This window comes from Crinia signifera, chromosome 7, assembly GCF_055691185.1.
Source record: "Crinia signifera chromosome 7, ASM5569118v1, whole genome shotgun sequence".
Lineage (NCBI taxonomy): Eukaryota > Metazoa > Chordata > Amphibia > Anura > Myobatrachidae > Crinia > Crinia signifera.
In genome coordinates this window covers 157,145,214-157,159,612 of record NC_139223.1, presented here as the reverse complement: position 1 = coordinate 157,159,612, position 14,399 = coordinate 157,145,214, and the positions used below count along the sequence as shown (strand labels likewise).

General features: G+C 46.2%; 1 protein-coding gene across 5 annotated transcripts in view; it reads right to left on the bottom strand.

The window, feature by feature from the left end:
• Positions 1–14,399, bottom strand: part of GALNT13 (polypeptide N-acetylgalactosaminyltransferase 13) — a 291,999-nt gene that overhangs the window by 44,142 nt on the left and 233,458 nt on the right. For all 5 annotated transcript variants that reach the window (XM_083154067.1, XM_083154068.1, XM_083154069.1 and 2 more), the window contains exon 9: positions 13,376–13,474. In XM_083154067.1, the coding sequence (XP_083010193.1) occupies positions 13,376–13,474 (99 nt within the window). The remainder of the gene's footprint in view (positions 1–13,375; positions 13,475–14,399) is intronic.

Here is a 14,399-nt window from a genome sequence, read left to right as displayed (position 1 = left end):
GAAAGTTACTTACATGGAATAAAAATGTGGAGCCCATGTCTTATATAATACAGTGGTATTCTCTGCAACATATTACTAACAGGGTTTTTTCTTCAGATTTTCATTTGCACACTTGTGTGTTTATAAATCTGAGCCCATACCTCACAAGCAATGGCTGCCTGTTCTAGTTATTTTTCTCATGCACTGCCGTTAGCGGTTTGCAAGATTAATGTGCACAGATTTGATAAAGCACATTAGATCACAGCAATGTCTAATGCATTACTATTATGTAGTATGTAAATCTCATGTGCTAGTCCTTTGCAGTGTGCTGGGGGAGATTGCTTTGTTTTTTCTCATTTATATTATTACCATTTATTTACATAGCGCCACCACAGTTATGCAGCACTTTCCTGACATATTAATAATTTATATTGGTCCCTCAACCCTAGAGCTTGATGTCTAAGTTCTATGCTGCACAAAAACATACACCAGGGTTGAGTTTCTCAGCAGCCAAGTAGTCTGATTTTGGACTGTGTTAAGAAACTAGTGGAGGATAACCACATACATAGATTTATGTTTTTGCTGGTGGGTGCTCAAGCCAAAAATATAGGGGAGTGGCTTCATGGGAAAGGGGCATGGCCACAAAATAATACTGATTTCTATTACGGAGCACAGTTGTCTCCAATACTCAAATTATGGCAACAGTGCCAAATACATAAATGCCCCCACAGTGCCAAATACATAAATGCCCCCACAGTACCTGTGCCAGTGACGATGGAGGGGGAGTGCAGTGGGACACGGGCGGGTGGGCCTCTGCTTAGCGGGTGGGTGCTCATCAATTTCCGTCGGTGCTAGGGCCCTCAAGCACACACAGAATCGGCACCTATGACCACATATGTACCGGGAGAACATACAAACTCCACATAAATATCTGCCCTGGTTGTATTGAAAATTAGTGTACAGGTCAAGTCTCCCTTATCTAAAATGCTTGGGAACACGAGCATTTTGGATAAGGGATTATTCCGGAATTTGGAATCATTTTTTACTCACCTGGTCTCCCGGTGTTCCCCCGACATCCACGACATCCCCCGGCATCCACAGCAGCCATTGGGTTCATCTTCAGAGGCAACCCTGGTCCCAAGGATGCATTGTGTGGTTGTGCGAGTGAAGTCATGACCGTGGACTGGGGATACCCGATGGCCGATGTGGATGTCGGGGGACCAAGTGATTATAAAAGATGGTGCAAGAGGGGGGGGGGGGACGTGGATGACAAAAGAACCCCGGAAATATTCCAAAGACTAGGCTCTCGGAATATTTCGGTTATCACATATCTGGATAACGGATACTCATCCTGTATTACTCTTTCAGTAACAATATCAACTTGAGGTGTCATTTAAAATCATCTGGTTGTAGGGGATGGATTTCCATTGATATTATATATAATTATGCATTACTTGTGAAAATACACTGCCTATTTGAATCTCATAGCCAGTCAAAACCCTGGATACATGGGGGAGGGGTGGTTCCCATGGCAATGGAACTGTAACACCAAACCATGTGACCAGTAGCAGAAAAAGGCCTCTGAAACCAATGGGACATTTTCATTGCCACAAAAAGTAAGGTATTCAATGCATTGTTTAGAACAATATTACTATACGGCTCAGAATCCTCAACAACCCTAAAAAAAACAACTTGACAAAGCTGGAACATATCCAAATAAGATGCTTATAAAACATACTACAAGTAAAACGAACAGATCATAGAAACATAGAAACATAGAATTTGACAGCAGACCATTTGGCCCATCTAGTCTGCCCCTCTTTTTACCCTTCAGGTAATCTCAACCCTTTTTAATCCTAACATCGAAGGAGAAATAAAAACATCTGAAAACTACGAAAAGACCAACCCACAATACAATCCCATATTAAAAGACAGTGCTTCAGGCATGTCTGCAGAATAGACCCTAAAAAATACCATACCAGTGTCCAAAGAACACAGGCCCAAATGGAAAACATGGCTAAATTACATTACTCAAGACCGTCAACCATTGCACTTCCAAATTTACATAGGCGGATTTAGACCCCATGATACCGGTTTGGGGCTCTCTTCGCTCCAACAATCCATAGTGCTATATTTTTACTACTGATTGCAGGCAGTATCGATACAGTGGGCGGGATGCTGTATCATCCGCGCCCCCTTACCGCCACACATCGCCGGCTACTGCACACCTAATTATCGCATATGCTGTAACATATGCGATAATTATGGCAAAGGACAGCTCTTGCGTTAAGAGCTGTCCTTTGCGATCTTGCCGGAGATGTGCTGCGGGTCCCGGCGGCTCCCCCCTCCCTCCATTACCCGGGGCTGCTGCTGCCGGGTGGCCTCTTCTCCTCCTCCCTGCACCCGGAAGAGGATACAGTGCAGGGAGGAGGTCACAGGTCCAGGCAGCACACTCTGTGCTGCCTGGACACAGCAGGTGAGGGGGGGGTTGTCGGCGTGAGGCAGTCCGTTTGGGGCGGCGTGGGTCGCGTTAAAAAGCCCATAGGCTTCTATGGGGTATCGCCAGCTTTTGCTTGCGATACCCCTCGCAGCGAAAACCCGCCGTGCAGGTTTTGCTGCATACCAAAATGCGGTAAAAACACCGATAACGGGCTTTACAGAATCTCCCTCAGTATCTTTGCGCACGCACAGTCTACTGATAAATGCTCAGCTGTATAAACATCGGCGTGGCGTAGAAAATCGGAATCAGGCTCTAGGTGTTTTGGAAGTAGGCTTATACCTATGTCACATTTAAAGTAAACTGCCCACATACAGTGGATGAAACCGCTTTGTGTGTCCAAACCTTTTTTCCCCCCTATCAAAGAACATCTAAGGGACTTTGGGAGTGTGGGCAGCTCCATTGCCATGACATCATGTGGTAGTTGCAAAATGCTCCTCTGGGAAGGTTTTGGATGACCAGGATATCAAAACCGATCCCAATGGCGTGTGGTTATGAGAGAATCCCTGCCTTTGTGGCTGTCACAGTGCCGGTACACAGCTGTCTAATCCATAAAGCAAGATGTAGAAAATTTGGCCAAAATAACATTGCAGAGATGAAGAATCATTTCCCGCACAAGTACTCATACCAAGGCTGATTTATTTTCAGAGACAAATTCGGAAGAGTTTGATCTCACAGGGAAAAAAAAGAACATTTGCTGAAATGCTGTAGCTATCTTTTACACAGCCGGGCAAATCTGATGTGATTAAACAGACCTTTCTTGTTCTACGGAGTATTATGTTGTCAGGATCTTCTGTAGAGAAAATGACAGAGCTATTTCTTTTAGTCTAGTCCCTGGGAATACCCGTCACCAAAGTCTTATACTGCTCTTCTAATTATGAAAGAAATGTCAAAGTGATTTCATTATCTGTCATGGCATTAATGTTGGATGTTATTATATGCTATAATAAAACAGAAGTTTTCCATCCTGGGTCCTGGCGGGTACCGACAGCACAGTCGCATACAGTGTAGTGCCAGTGGCTTCATCAGACCAGGTGTACACATGAACGGATGCCACACTGTCACTCACCTTTCCTCCACTGCAATACTTCTGCAGTCTGCGGCTTTCAGAGTGACACAAATGAACCCAGATAGATTACAATATTTTTTATGTTTTCCCAAAAGAATACGTAAGTACACAACTGTTTAGTAATGTCTAGTAAATACAATTCCATTACAGTTTAAAGAATGTCATTATCTTTAGTTAAAATTAATAGTTTTAGAGATGGGTCACCACAAAACAACATAGAAGTCACCAATTTTTTTACCATCCATAACAAAACATTGCACTTAAAACATTGATCACAGAACTTCAATGTTTTCTTGCAATGGGGCAGATGTATAAAGCCTGGTGAAGAGATAAAGTGGAGATAAAGTAGAAGGAGATAACGCTCCAGACAATCAACTCCCAACTGTTATTTTTCAAACACAGTTGATGGTTGGCTGGTGCTTTATCTCCTTCCACTTTATTTCCACTTTAACTCTTTGCCAGGCTTAATACATCTGCTCCAATGTCCCTTACCTAACACTAGCCTTCCTGGTGTGACAGACAGCCAATCAGTGCTTTCAGAGTCCGTCATTGTTACAATAAGTCTCCCAGAGTCGCTCTGGTGTGATTCAGTATAGGAGCAGCGAGCAGGCTAAGCTCTGTCACATCTGCTTGCCTCTATTTCCCACCAATGGCACCCATACTGTGGGAAGATCTACTGGGGGCGGGCCATGGCAGTCAATCCAAGCACCTGCTGCAGATTTACAGTGCACAGATACTATCAATACCAATCCATCGATGGTTCCGATGTAACCTCTTTCAAATTCTATCTTTACGTTGTAGTTGTTTGAAGTTTAGGCCTTCTTCACATGAATAAATAATTAGAGGTTATACTGTACAATAGCATTATTTTTAAAACAATTTTATTCATACTATAGCATACCTCCCAACTTTTGAAGTTCTGGAAGCGGGACGAAGCTCCTGCGCGCCGGAGGCGCGTTGAAATTTTCGGGGGTGGGGGTTTTGGCCTAATTTGGGGGCGTGGCCTATACTCGCGGCTCTTCCGCGAGGCCACGCCCCCATTTTGCCGCTATGGGGGCATGACCCAGAGGCTCTGTGAGCCTCTAGCCATGCCCCCAGTCCCCTGGCTGCGGGAATAGACGCTGTGCGCATGCGCACAGCGTTTATTCCCCGCTGCTTAGCAGCTGACAGGGGGGACTCCCAACAGCCCCCCCACACCGCGGGACACTGCCGCCCGCGGGTGGGACATCGGGACAGGCCCTGACAATCGGGACTGTCCCGATAAAATCGGGACTGTTGGGAGGTATGCTATATAACCATTGGTCTAAGTGGCTTATCCCTCACACAGCTCTCCCCCTCACCCAGCTTATCCCTCACAGAGCGCTCCCCCTCACACAGCTTATCCCTCACACAGCTCTCCCTCTCACAAAGCTTATCCCTCACACAGTTCTCCCCCTCACACAGCTTATCCCTCACACAGCTCTCCCCCTCACACAGCGTATCCCTCACACAGCGCTCCCCCTCACACAGCTTATCCCTCACACAGCTCTCCCTCTCACAAAGCTTATCCCTCACAAAGCTCTCCCCCTCACACAGCTCTCCCCCTCACACAGCTTATCCCTCACACAGCTCTCCCCCTCACACAGCTTATCCCTCACACAGCTCTCCCCCTCACACAGCTTATCCAGGGCCGGATTTGTCACTAGGCCCGTGAGGCACGGGCCTAGGGGCGGCACCTGTCAAGGGCGGCAGCTGGCAGGCATGTCGTCACTCTGTTTTACAGAGCGGCCGCTCGCCGCTGCTCGTTAGTGCAGGGAGGAGCTCTCTAGCCTCCCTGCATCCCCACAGCTGTGTGCCTGTGCGCTCAGCGCTGCTGTCGGCTGCCACTGTACCTTTCCTTGTCCCTCTCTGGACAGCAGCGCTGGCAGCCTGAAGTCCCGTCCGTTCCTGCCTCCCTCCTTTCGAGCAGAGCATACAGGCAACATGCCTGCCCTGCTCGCACACTGACAGCATCCAGCGCCCGTCCACACAAGCTGTCTAACACTACCCTGCAGTGCTCTCAGGTTACGGAGCCCTCCGTCCTCTCATGCTGCTGCTCACACAGTTCTCCCCACTCACATAGCTTATCCCTCACACAGCTCTCCCCCCTCACATACAGTAGCTTATCGCTCACACACTTCTTCCCCCTCACATACATATGGAGCCTGCCTCATTCAGCCGGGTGCTGGCGGACGGATCACCAACCGCCAGCCCCTGCCAGCCGCCGTAAGGGGATGCATGTGCACGAGACTGTCACGACTAAAGGGCTGGATGAAGTCGTGTGTTGCACAGGAGCCGGAGACGGACCAGGAGGAGATGGATTGAAACGTGCAGGTTTAATAACCGATTTCATAAATGATAAACTTCACTCAAATACTTCTTTAAGTGACAGTTGGGGAAAATTATAACTGAGTCCAGCACAATACTTGTAAAGGGCAGGCAATTCTGGAAACGTATACTTGGTGAACCAGAGTACAAAGAGGAAGATCCGGAAAGAGGTTGATTTGATGACAGAAGAAGTGGATCCGGATGATTGAAAGATGATGGAATGAATGAGTTGTATGAAGGAGGGCAGCGGAATGCTGTGCAGGGTAATTCTGGGACACAAGCAGGGACAAGCACTAGGTAGGACTAGCAGCATTGGTGTCAGGAGAAAACTTCCTTGTAGAAAGATGCAGGGAGCAAGGCACCAGAGTCAGGAGAGAAAGAGCCAGGATCCGGGAATCAGCTAGGAGTTGTGAATGACTTCAAAGACTCATTGCACTGACGCTGAGCAGCCTAGGCAGATCCCCTATATCCCCAGGGGGCGGCTGCCATTGGCTGCCAGCGCAGGACGAGGAGGGAACCTTCACTCTGGGCCAATCCGCCTCCTGCCCTAAACCAAGATGGCGACGCCGGCCTCCCGGCGCCGCCAGATGCAAGGACGCCGCTACCCGACGCTCCCCTGCTGCCGTCCCTACCCAGAGCTGCTGCTACCCGCGAACCGCAGACCGGAGCCTGCACACGCTAGCCGGCGCCGGGCGCGGACGGGTGAGTACTGTACCCGCCGCGCTCCGTCGCGGCTACGTGTGACACGAGACACTAGCGTGTCCCCTTCTGATGGAGCCTACCATCACCCTCCACCGCCTCCATACCGCTCCCCCGTTGGTGCCCACAGCCCCCCACACTCCCCCTACCCCAGCCCGTCTCCCTGAAAGGGGGCAAGGAGGAGGATTGATGTTGCTTCTAGCGGCTGCAGAAGGAGGAGTAGCTGCTGCTGGTCTCTCCCCTCACTCTCTGTGCTGCCACCCCCTTCCCCGCTAAGAGCCGACTGCTGCTACTTCCTGCCACCAGCATGTGATGCCGCGTCCCATCTCTGATCTGGGTATTTGTGGGTAAGTGGCTTAGAGATGGCTACTGGCTCGATGACTTGACTCAGTGACTCAAATCATTAGGATGAGTGAATGATTGGAGCCGGCCCCTGTTCACTGATTCGAGTCAGTCAGCAGCAGTGCCCCCCCCCCCCCGCTTCTCTCAGACTCGAGTCAGCAGGAGGGACTCGAGTCCAGAGGAGAGTCAGAGCACTGACATAGTGGGAGGCACCCAATGGGAGGGAGGCAAAGGAGGGAGCAGTCTGGATGAATCCCTGAGTTTGCCAGTGAGTCGAGACAGTTGTTCACTGTGCAGGCTCAGTGATTCAGTGATGGGGATCAGATTCATGCAGCAGCAGCATTGAGCCAACTCACTGGATGTGTTGTGTGCTGTCACTGCATGTGCACTGTCTCTACATTCCGAATGAGTCACGCAGGACTCATGAGCCGAGTCATGTATCTCAGTTCAGTGAATCACTTTCCCCTTCACTAGTTGTAGATTTGGGCAGGGCGCAGATAGCCGTGGGGGTAATCCATCTTCCAGGGGAAAGCGTGGGCTTCCTGCCAAGCAGAGCAGGATGGGGCCATGTGTGCACGGGAGGCAATGTGTTTAAAATGGGATGAGCCAAAAAGTAGGAGGGGTAATGAGAAGAGGGTATTTTCAAACTGCCCCCCACCTTGGATGTACAGTCTAGATCCGCCCCTGCTGGTATCTCATATTAGTGTCCACAGGGGGTCCTCCTGTCTCCTCTCATGGTGGTTTCTCTTTGTGCGGAAGGGGAGATGGCTGCACAATGATGGCACTACATTGTCTCATTCCAACTGGTAGGAATAGGAGTTAGTCTTCAATGAGAGAACTTGGTTTGTGCTGTCCGAACTAGAAATGGTAGTAATAAGAGTTAGTCTTGATTTGCACTGGCCAGACTGGACTCTGTAGGAATAGGAGTAAAGGGGAATACACAAGGGGCAACCCGGCTTTTGGGCTGAGCTCAGCACATAGCAAGACAGCCGCTCAGCACACTGCAATACCCAGCCGGCGATACCGATGAGCAGAACCGCACATCAGCATCACTGCAGGGCATACACACGGAGCGTTCCATGCTCCTTTTCTAAGTGATCTAATCAGATCGCTTAGAAAAGGGGCTGAAATCTCCCCATGTGTATGCCCCTTTAGTCTTCATTGATAGAACTTGGTTTGCACTGACTGGACCAGAACTGGTAGAAATAGAAGTTAGTCTTCACTGAGTGAACTTGGATTGCACTGGCCAGACTGGAACCAGGACAAACAGGAACAGGAGTTAGTCCTGACTGTCAGAACTTGGTTTGCACAGGCCGGATTGGAACCAGTACAAACAGGAACAGGAGTTAGTCCTGACTGGCAGAACTTGGTTTGTACTGGCCGGACTGGAACCAGTACAAACAGGAACAGGAGATAGTCCTGACTGTCAGAACTTGGTTTGCACAGGCCGGACTGGAACCAGTACAAACAGGAACATGAGTTAGTCCTGACTGTCAGAACTTGGTTTGCACAGGCCGGATTGGAACCAGTACAAACAGGAACAGGAGTTAGTCCTGACTGGCAGAACTTGGTTTGCACAGGCCGGATTGGAACCAGTACAAACAGGAACAGGAGTTAGTCCTGACTGGCAGAACTTGGTTTGTACTGGCCGGACTGGAACCAGTACAAACAGGAACAGGAGATAGTCCTGACTGTCAGAACTTGGTTTGCACAGGCCGGACTGGAACCAGTACAAACAGGAACAGGAGTTAGTCCTGACTGTCAGAACTTGTTTTGCACAGGCTAGACTGGAACAGGTGGAAGCAGGAAAAAGAGTCAGTCTTTACTGAAAGATAAAAAAAATGCTGCTGGGATGTTGGAAACAGCATTCAGATTAAGGTTTTACCATTTTGAGCTGAAAATCAACTAGTGTGTATGGGCGCTCCCGCATCATCGCTGGCCGCCGCCATCCGTCGACCTGTTTTACAGGCCGAGTGAAAAACTTTCCATAGTGTGAAAATCGGTTTATCGGCCAGAAATTTTCACATAATCGCTGAGCATATACACTGGGCAAAATGGTAGTGTATGCTTGTTTAGATTCATTAGTACAGCACATTGGGCCTGATTCAGATTTGTATGCAAATGCGATGGTTCTGTGTCTGTGCACCAGCAGATCCTGTTCTGTGCAAGTGCAGAATGGGTCTTCAGACATTGCTTGCATCCCCTTCTTAACCACAGCAAATTACATGCTGTGGGATTTGAAGAGGGGGGGAGGGGGGGGGTGACATCCGACAAGCCTGTTTTTTTGGTGTGCCAGCACAGGGTCTGTGTCGTTGGACATAGACTTCCTGTACCTGGCTGTATGAATATGATGGCCAGTCTGAGTATGCTTCAGTTTACACAGATTAATAACAGTCACACACTATCATAACAATCCATGGGCGATGCTTACGATTGTCACCATGGTATTCATATGCATTAAGACAGGCATTCCCAACCACGGTCCTCAAGGCACACCAACAGTGCAGGTTTTAGTGATATCCAGGCTTGAGCACAGGTGACTTAATTAGTATCTGAGTGATTCTGATTAAACCATCTGTGCTGAAGCCTGGATATCACTAAAACCTGCACTGTTGGTGTGCCTTGAGGACCGTGATTGGGAATGCCTGCATTAGGATGTCGCAGATGCATGCATCCATCTCCTACAGATGCCTCCTGCTGCACTCAGCACTTGCATTTTATCTGCACAGAGTTGCACAGATGCTTCCCTGCAGAGCTGCAATTCAATACAATTCACAATCAGGCCCATCGTGTGTAACTGCAAAGTCTCTGGAACTCAAACTGGATTAAACTGGAGAACAAATGACATTACTGTTTTGCTATAACTATAGACAAAGCTAAATGATAAAGATAGATGGTTTTTAAAAATGTAGTACAAATATAAATACTGTGTGTGTGAGGCGCACATGCTACAGCAACGGCAGCAGTCATCATTAGCAATTCCTCTAGAACCAATTTCCCTATGGAAAGGACAAGGAAGAGGAATAACATCTTTTACCTACAGAAGAAGTGTCTCTCCCCAGTGACTGGTGTAAACCACAAAGGCTGCAAGAGATCTATACATCAGCGATAGGGAATTCTCACTCAGTAAGGGGTGTATTTGCTAAAGGTCAATTTTCATTGATTTGTATCTGTCCTAAACCTATGAAAATCAATGTTGTGCTCCTGGGGCTAAAACACTCGTGTACTAACAATTCAATTTAATAGTTTTAAAAAAATCATCATACAGGTGTGTTATAGCCAGTTGCGTAACTATAATAGGTGCAATGTGCACAGTGCAAACTGGCCCCTGAGTCCAGGGGGGCCCAAACCGCGCACACTGCACTCATTGTTTACTATTTACCCCTCCGGAGTCCCGCAATGAAGGCAGCAGAACTGCCGGAATCGCTGTAAACATTGCCACGGAACCATTTTTTCAGAGTTCTGCACAAGTAGAGTCTGAGCCCTCTAGTGATCAGACTCTACTGCGCTGTGCAGAGTGCGGCGCTGCGATTGGGAGAGAGGAGGGGCTCCTACAGATGGGTTGCACATGGGCCTCCTCCTCTCTTAACCCTTTGAGTGCCAAATGAATTTGACAAAATAGGTGTGAAAATTGCCAAGAAAACCTTTTTATCCATCATAACGACCTGGAATATTTGCCTTATACAGGAAATATTATATTTTTTTACACAACATTTGTTATTTTAATTTATATAACAAATGTGAGCGGCGCTGGAATTTTTAGCGGATATTTTGCACATCTCTAACAGAGATGTTGCCATTCAAAGGGTTAAAGCATCTCTGGTTATAGCCCCTGAAGCGCCGTTTCAATTTAAGTTTGTTTATTTACAGTTTCTTATATAGCCCAGCGAATTCCGTTGCGCTTTGCAAATAAGTTGGTTTAAAGTCGTGAAAAGTCTATGAAAATCAACCGCTAATATACCCTAATAATTACATTGGGCTCAAAGTGACAATTTTGCGAAAACCTGCATCAGTGCTCCACATTGATTGGTCAGTAAACCAAACCTCCTAAATTACATTAATAGGCTATTAACCCTTTCAGTGCCAACATCTCTGTGAGAGATGCACAGTATATTAACTAAAAATGCCAACAACTCTGCGAGAGATGTGCAAAATATCAGCTAAAAATGCCAGAATCGCTCACTTTCGTTATATAAATTGAAATATAAAATGTTGTTTAAAAAAAAAAGATTATATTTCCTATATGAGGTAACATTACAGGTCATTATGATGAATGAAAATGTTTGCTTGGCAACTTTCGCACCAATTTTGATTTTTGACAAATTTACTTGGCGCTCAAAGGGTTAATCTGTAATTGTACGCTAGTAAACATTTCTCTTCATTTTACAGTGATTTTGTTAGCCACTTAACTGGTTAATCTGTTTACCAAAAACCAGAAAGTGTGGTACTTGTGTAATATTTGGGCGTCCGTTTTTTTCATTGTATTACATCGCATCGCATGCAATATGGTGGCATACAATTCATGCGATGCGATTTTTCATTGTAAAGACCCGATTTTTAATTGTATAGTCACCCATGGGTGATTTCATACCCCCACTATCCAACTACGCATGGAGGTGATTTTATATAGTGTGGCGAGCGTAGCGAGCCACCGAGCCCGAAGCGTGGCGAGAACACGCAGAATACATGTAAAGTAATCCGCGTCCCCTCGCAGGGCTCGCTGCGCTCGACGCGCTTTGGGCTCGCCACACTATATAATATCAACTCCATGCATAGTTGGATAGTGGGGGTATGAAATCACCCATGGGTGACTATACAATTAAAAATCGGGTCTTTACAATGAAAAATTGCATCGCATCGTATGCCTTAAGTAGTGGCATGAGATGAAAAAATCGGGCGCACAGATAATACACAAGTACCGAAAGTGTCAGTTATGCTTTCAATGATGTTTAGAACATATTGGGGCAGATGTATTAATCCTTAACAAGAGATAAATGCAAGGGTGAAAAGGAGAGATAAACGTCCAGCCAATCACCTGCTAACTGCCATGTTACAGGCTGTGTTTGGAAAAAGTTAGTAAGGAGCTGATTGGCTGGACGTTTATCTCTCTTTATCACACTTGAATTTATCTCTTGTTAAGGCACCCATTGGGTGAAATGTAATAGGGTGAGAGATTCAGAAAGTGAGAGGTTTGGTAAGAAATCTCCAGGTTTTTTTCAAACTGGTTTTGCAGTGTAAATGATTGCCGCTTTAAAAAAACCTGGAGATTTCTTACCAAATCTCTCACTTTCTGAATCTCTCATCCTATTACATTTCACCCCTTGTTTTTAAAAATGCATTTAAAACAAGTTAAAGAAAAAAAAGCTTGTCATGGACCTCTGAATCCACAGGCCCCAACTAGTGTGCATATGTCTCCACCTTTGTACACATGAACAGCGCATGCGCACGCTGCCTCTCCCGGCATGCAGAAGAGAAGGGAATAGCGGCGTGTGATGCCCCCTCTCTCCTGGACCTCAGAGAGAGCCGCCGGACCCACCGCAAGTCCAGCAGCTCTCTCTGTGCGCCGAACGGGAGGTGGAGCCTCCACCTTACAAAAGATATCATCCCACCTGGCCATCGGCCCCTCTGGCATTTGCCAGAAGTGCCAGATCACCAGTCCGGCCCTGTTAGTACAATGCCTTTGCTAGCACAAGAATGGGGTGAGCGTTCAAAATTCCTGTTCCTAATGACTTTGTGCCTAATTCATAATAGTACACTAATGTGGCACAGATGCGGTTTGTGATTCAGACTCACAACAAAGACACTTCCTGTCAATCATTTGCAAATAAGTTCTCATTGCAAATCAATTACTGCACGTGTGCATTGCAGCAGTAAGAAGGTTACCGATAATCACTCAATTGCATACTGCCATAGCGTACAATTCTGAATGAGGTAATTTATTAAGTTTATTAATATCCTACTGATCCATGCTTCTTTTTGTTAATAACATGTTATGGTCCAAACATACTCAAAGTAGTTCCTTGACACATGCTGTCTGGGTACATGTTATATTATAGCATATAAAACCATACCTCCCAAATGTCCCGATTTTTGCAAGACAGTCATTTTTTGGGGGACTGTCTCACATCCCACCCATGGCTAGCAGTGTCTCCTCTGCCTGTTGCTTGTGCACAGCATCTATTCCCGCAGACAGAGGGACAGGGGGTGTGGCCAACAGCTCACAGACGTTGACACAATCTTGGACTTTCCTGCAAAGCCATGCCCCCTTTCCATGAAGCCACACCCTTTTGGGGAGGCACAAACAGGAGACCCGGGCTCCGTATCTGAAAAGTTGGGAGGTATGTTATAGCCACCACACAGGACAACGTAAAGCTGCAGATGGAACAACACCTGGATGAAATGATCACACAATATGTAAGTAGTCACTGAGAACATGGACTCACCTGATTTCCTCCCATGCCATGACAATTGAATATGCCTACTTTTTCATTCTCCTTTCGGCCCATATTATCCAAACATTGGTTAGTTTCCACATTTCTTATCTAAAAAGTAAAAGGCACCTAGTTACACCTCTGCTTTACAGCAAATATAGAAAAGTCACAAGCGGATTCATTTTTCTTAGGTGTTAATGAAAAGTGCTTTGCTACAAAACGTCCTTCTGAACAAAATTATTTTTGAATGTCTGGAACCAAAACAAATTAAATTCAGAATGTTTTATGCTTTAGGTAGACAAGCATAGAGTTCAGAACCAGATTAAGGGCCGCATGGGCCTACGGCTGATCCACATCTCGCTGATGATAAGCATATATTTATGCGGATGCCTAGGGCTGTGCCTCCATCTGCCCTATTGTTAACCTGGTCCTGTGCCTATTGGGAAACAGAAATTCTCTTACTTTCAGAGTATTAATTTACCATGTAAAACAAGAACCCAAGGCACAATAAATATACTAGATATGTAAGAGATGCATTATTTACATATCTCTAGATCGTATTATGAAGTGGGGTGTACTCATTCAGAATATAAAGTACCCAGATTGCTCATAAATCATATAATACTGGGAAACAAAAAAAAAAGGATTTAGGATCGGTTTGCCAGTACTCACAAGATCTTTGTTGTAGCTGAATTGGCTCCAGTTTTCTTATCAATTCTATGATTTTCTAGTATCTTACTAGTCTAGGCCACTTTACTTAACAGAATCAGCTTAATTTTGCTGTTTTAACAACTACCTTCTTTCGACAATAACAAGAATTTATTTTTCTGTGTGATAACGTAGCTGGTAGTCATGTTTAAGACACATAACAGATTCATATCTCCTTATTAATGCATGGAGGAGGTGTGGCAGTGCATTAGGTATTAAAAAGTTAAAGGCATGAATTTTTGAAGGCCCGCAGATATGAAAACTGGTGAAGGATCCAAATATTACCTATGACAGAATCTGAATCTGAGGTATGTGTCTGTCATTCAAA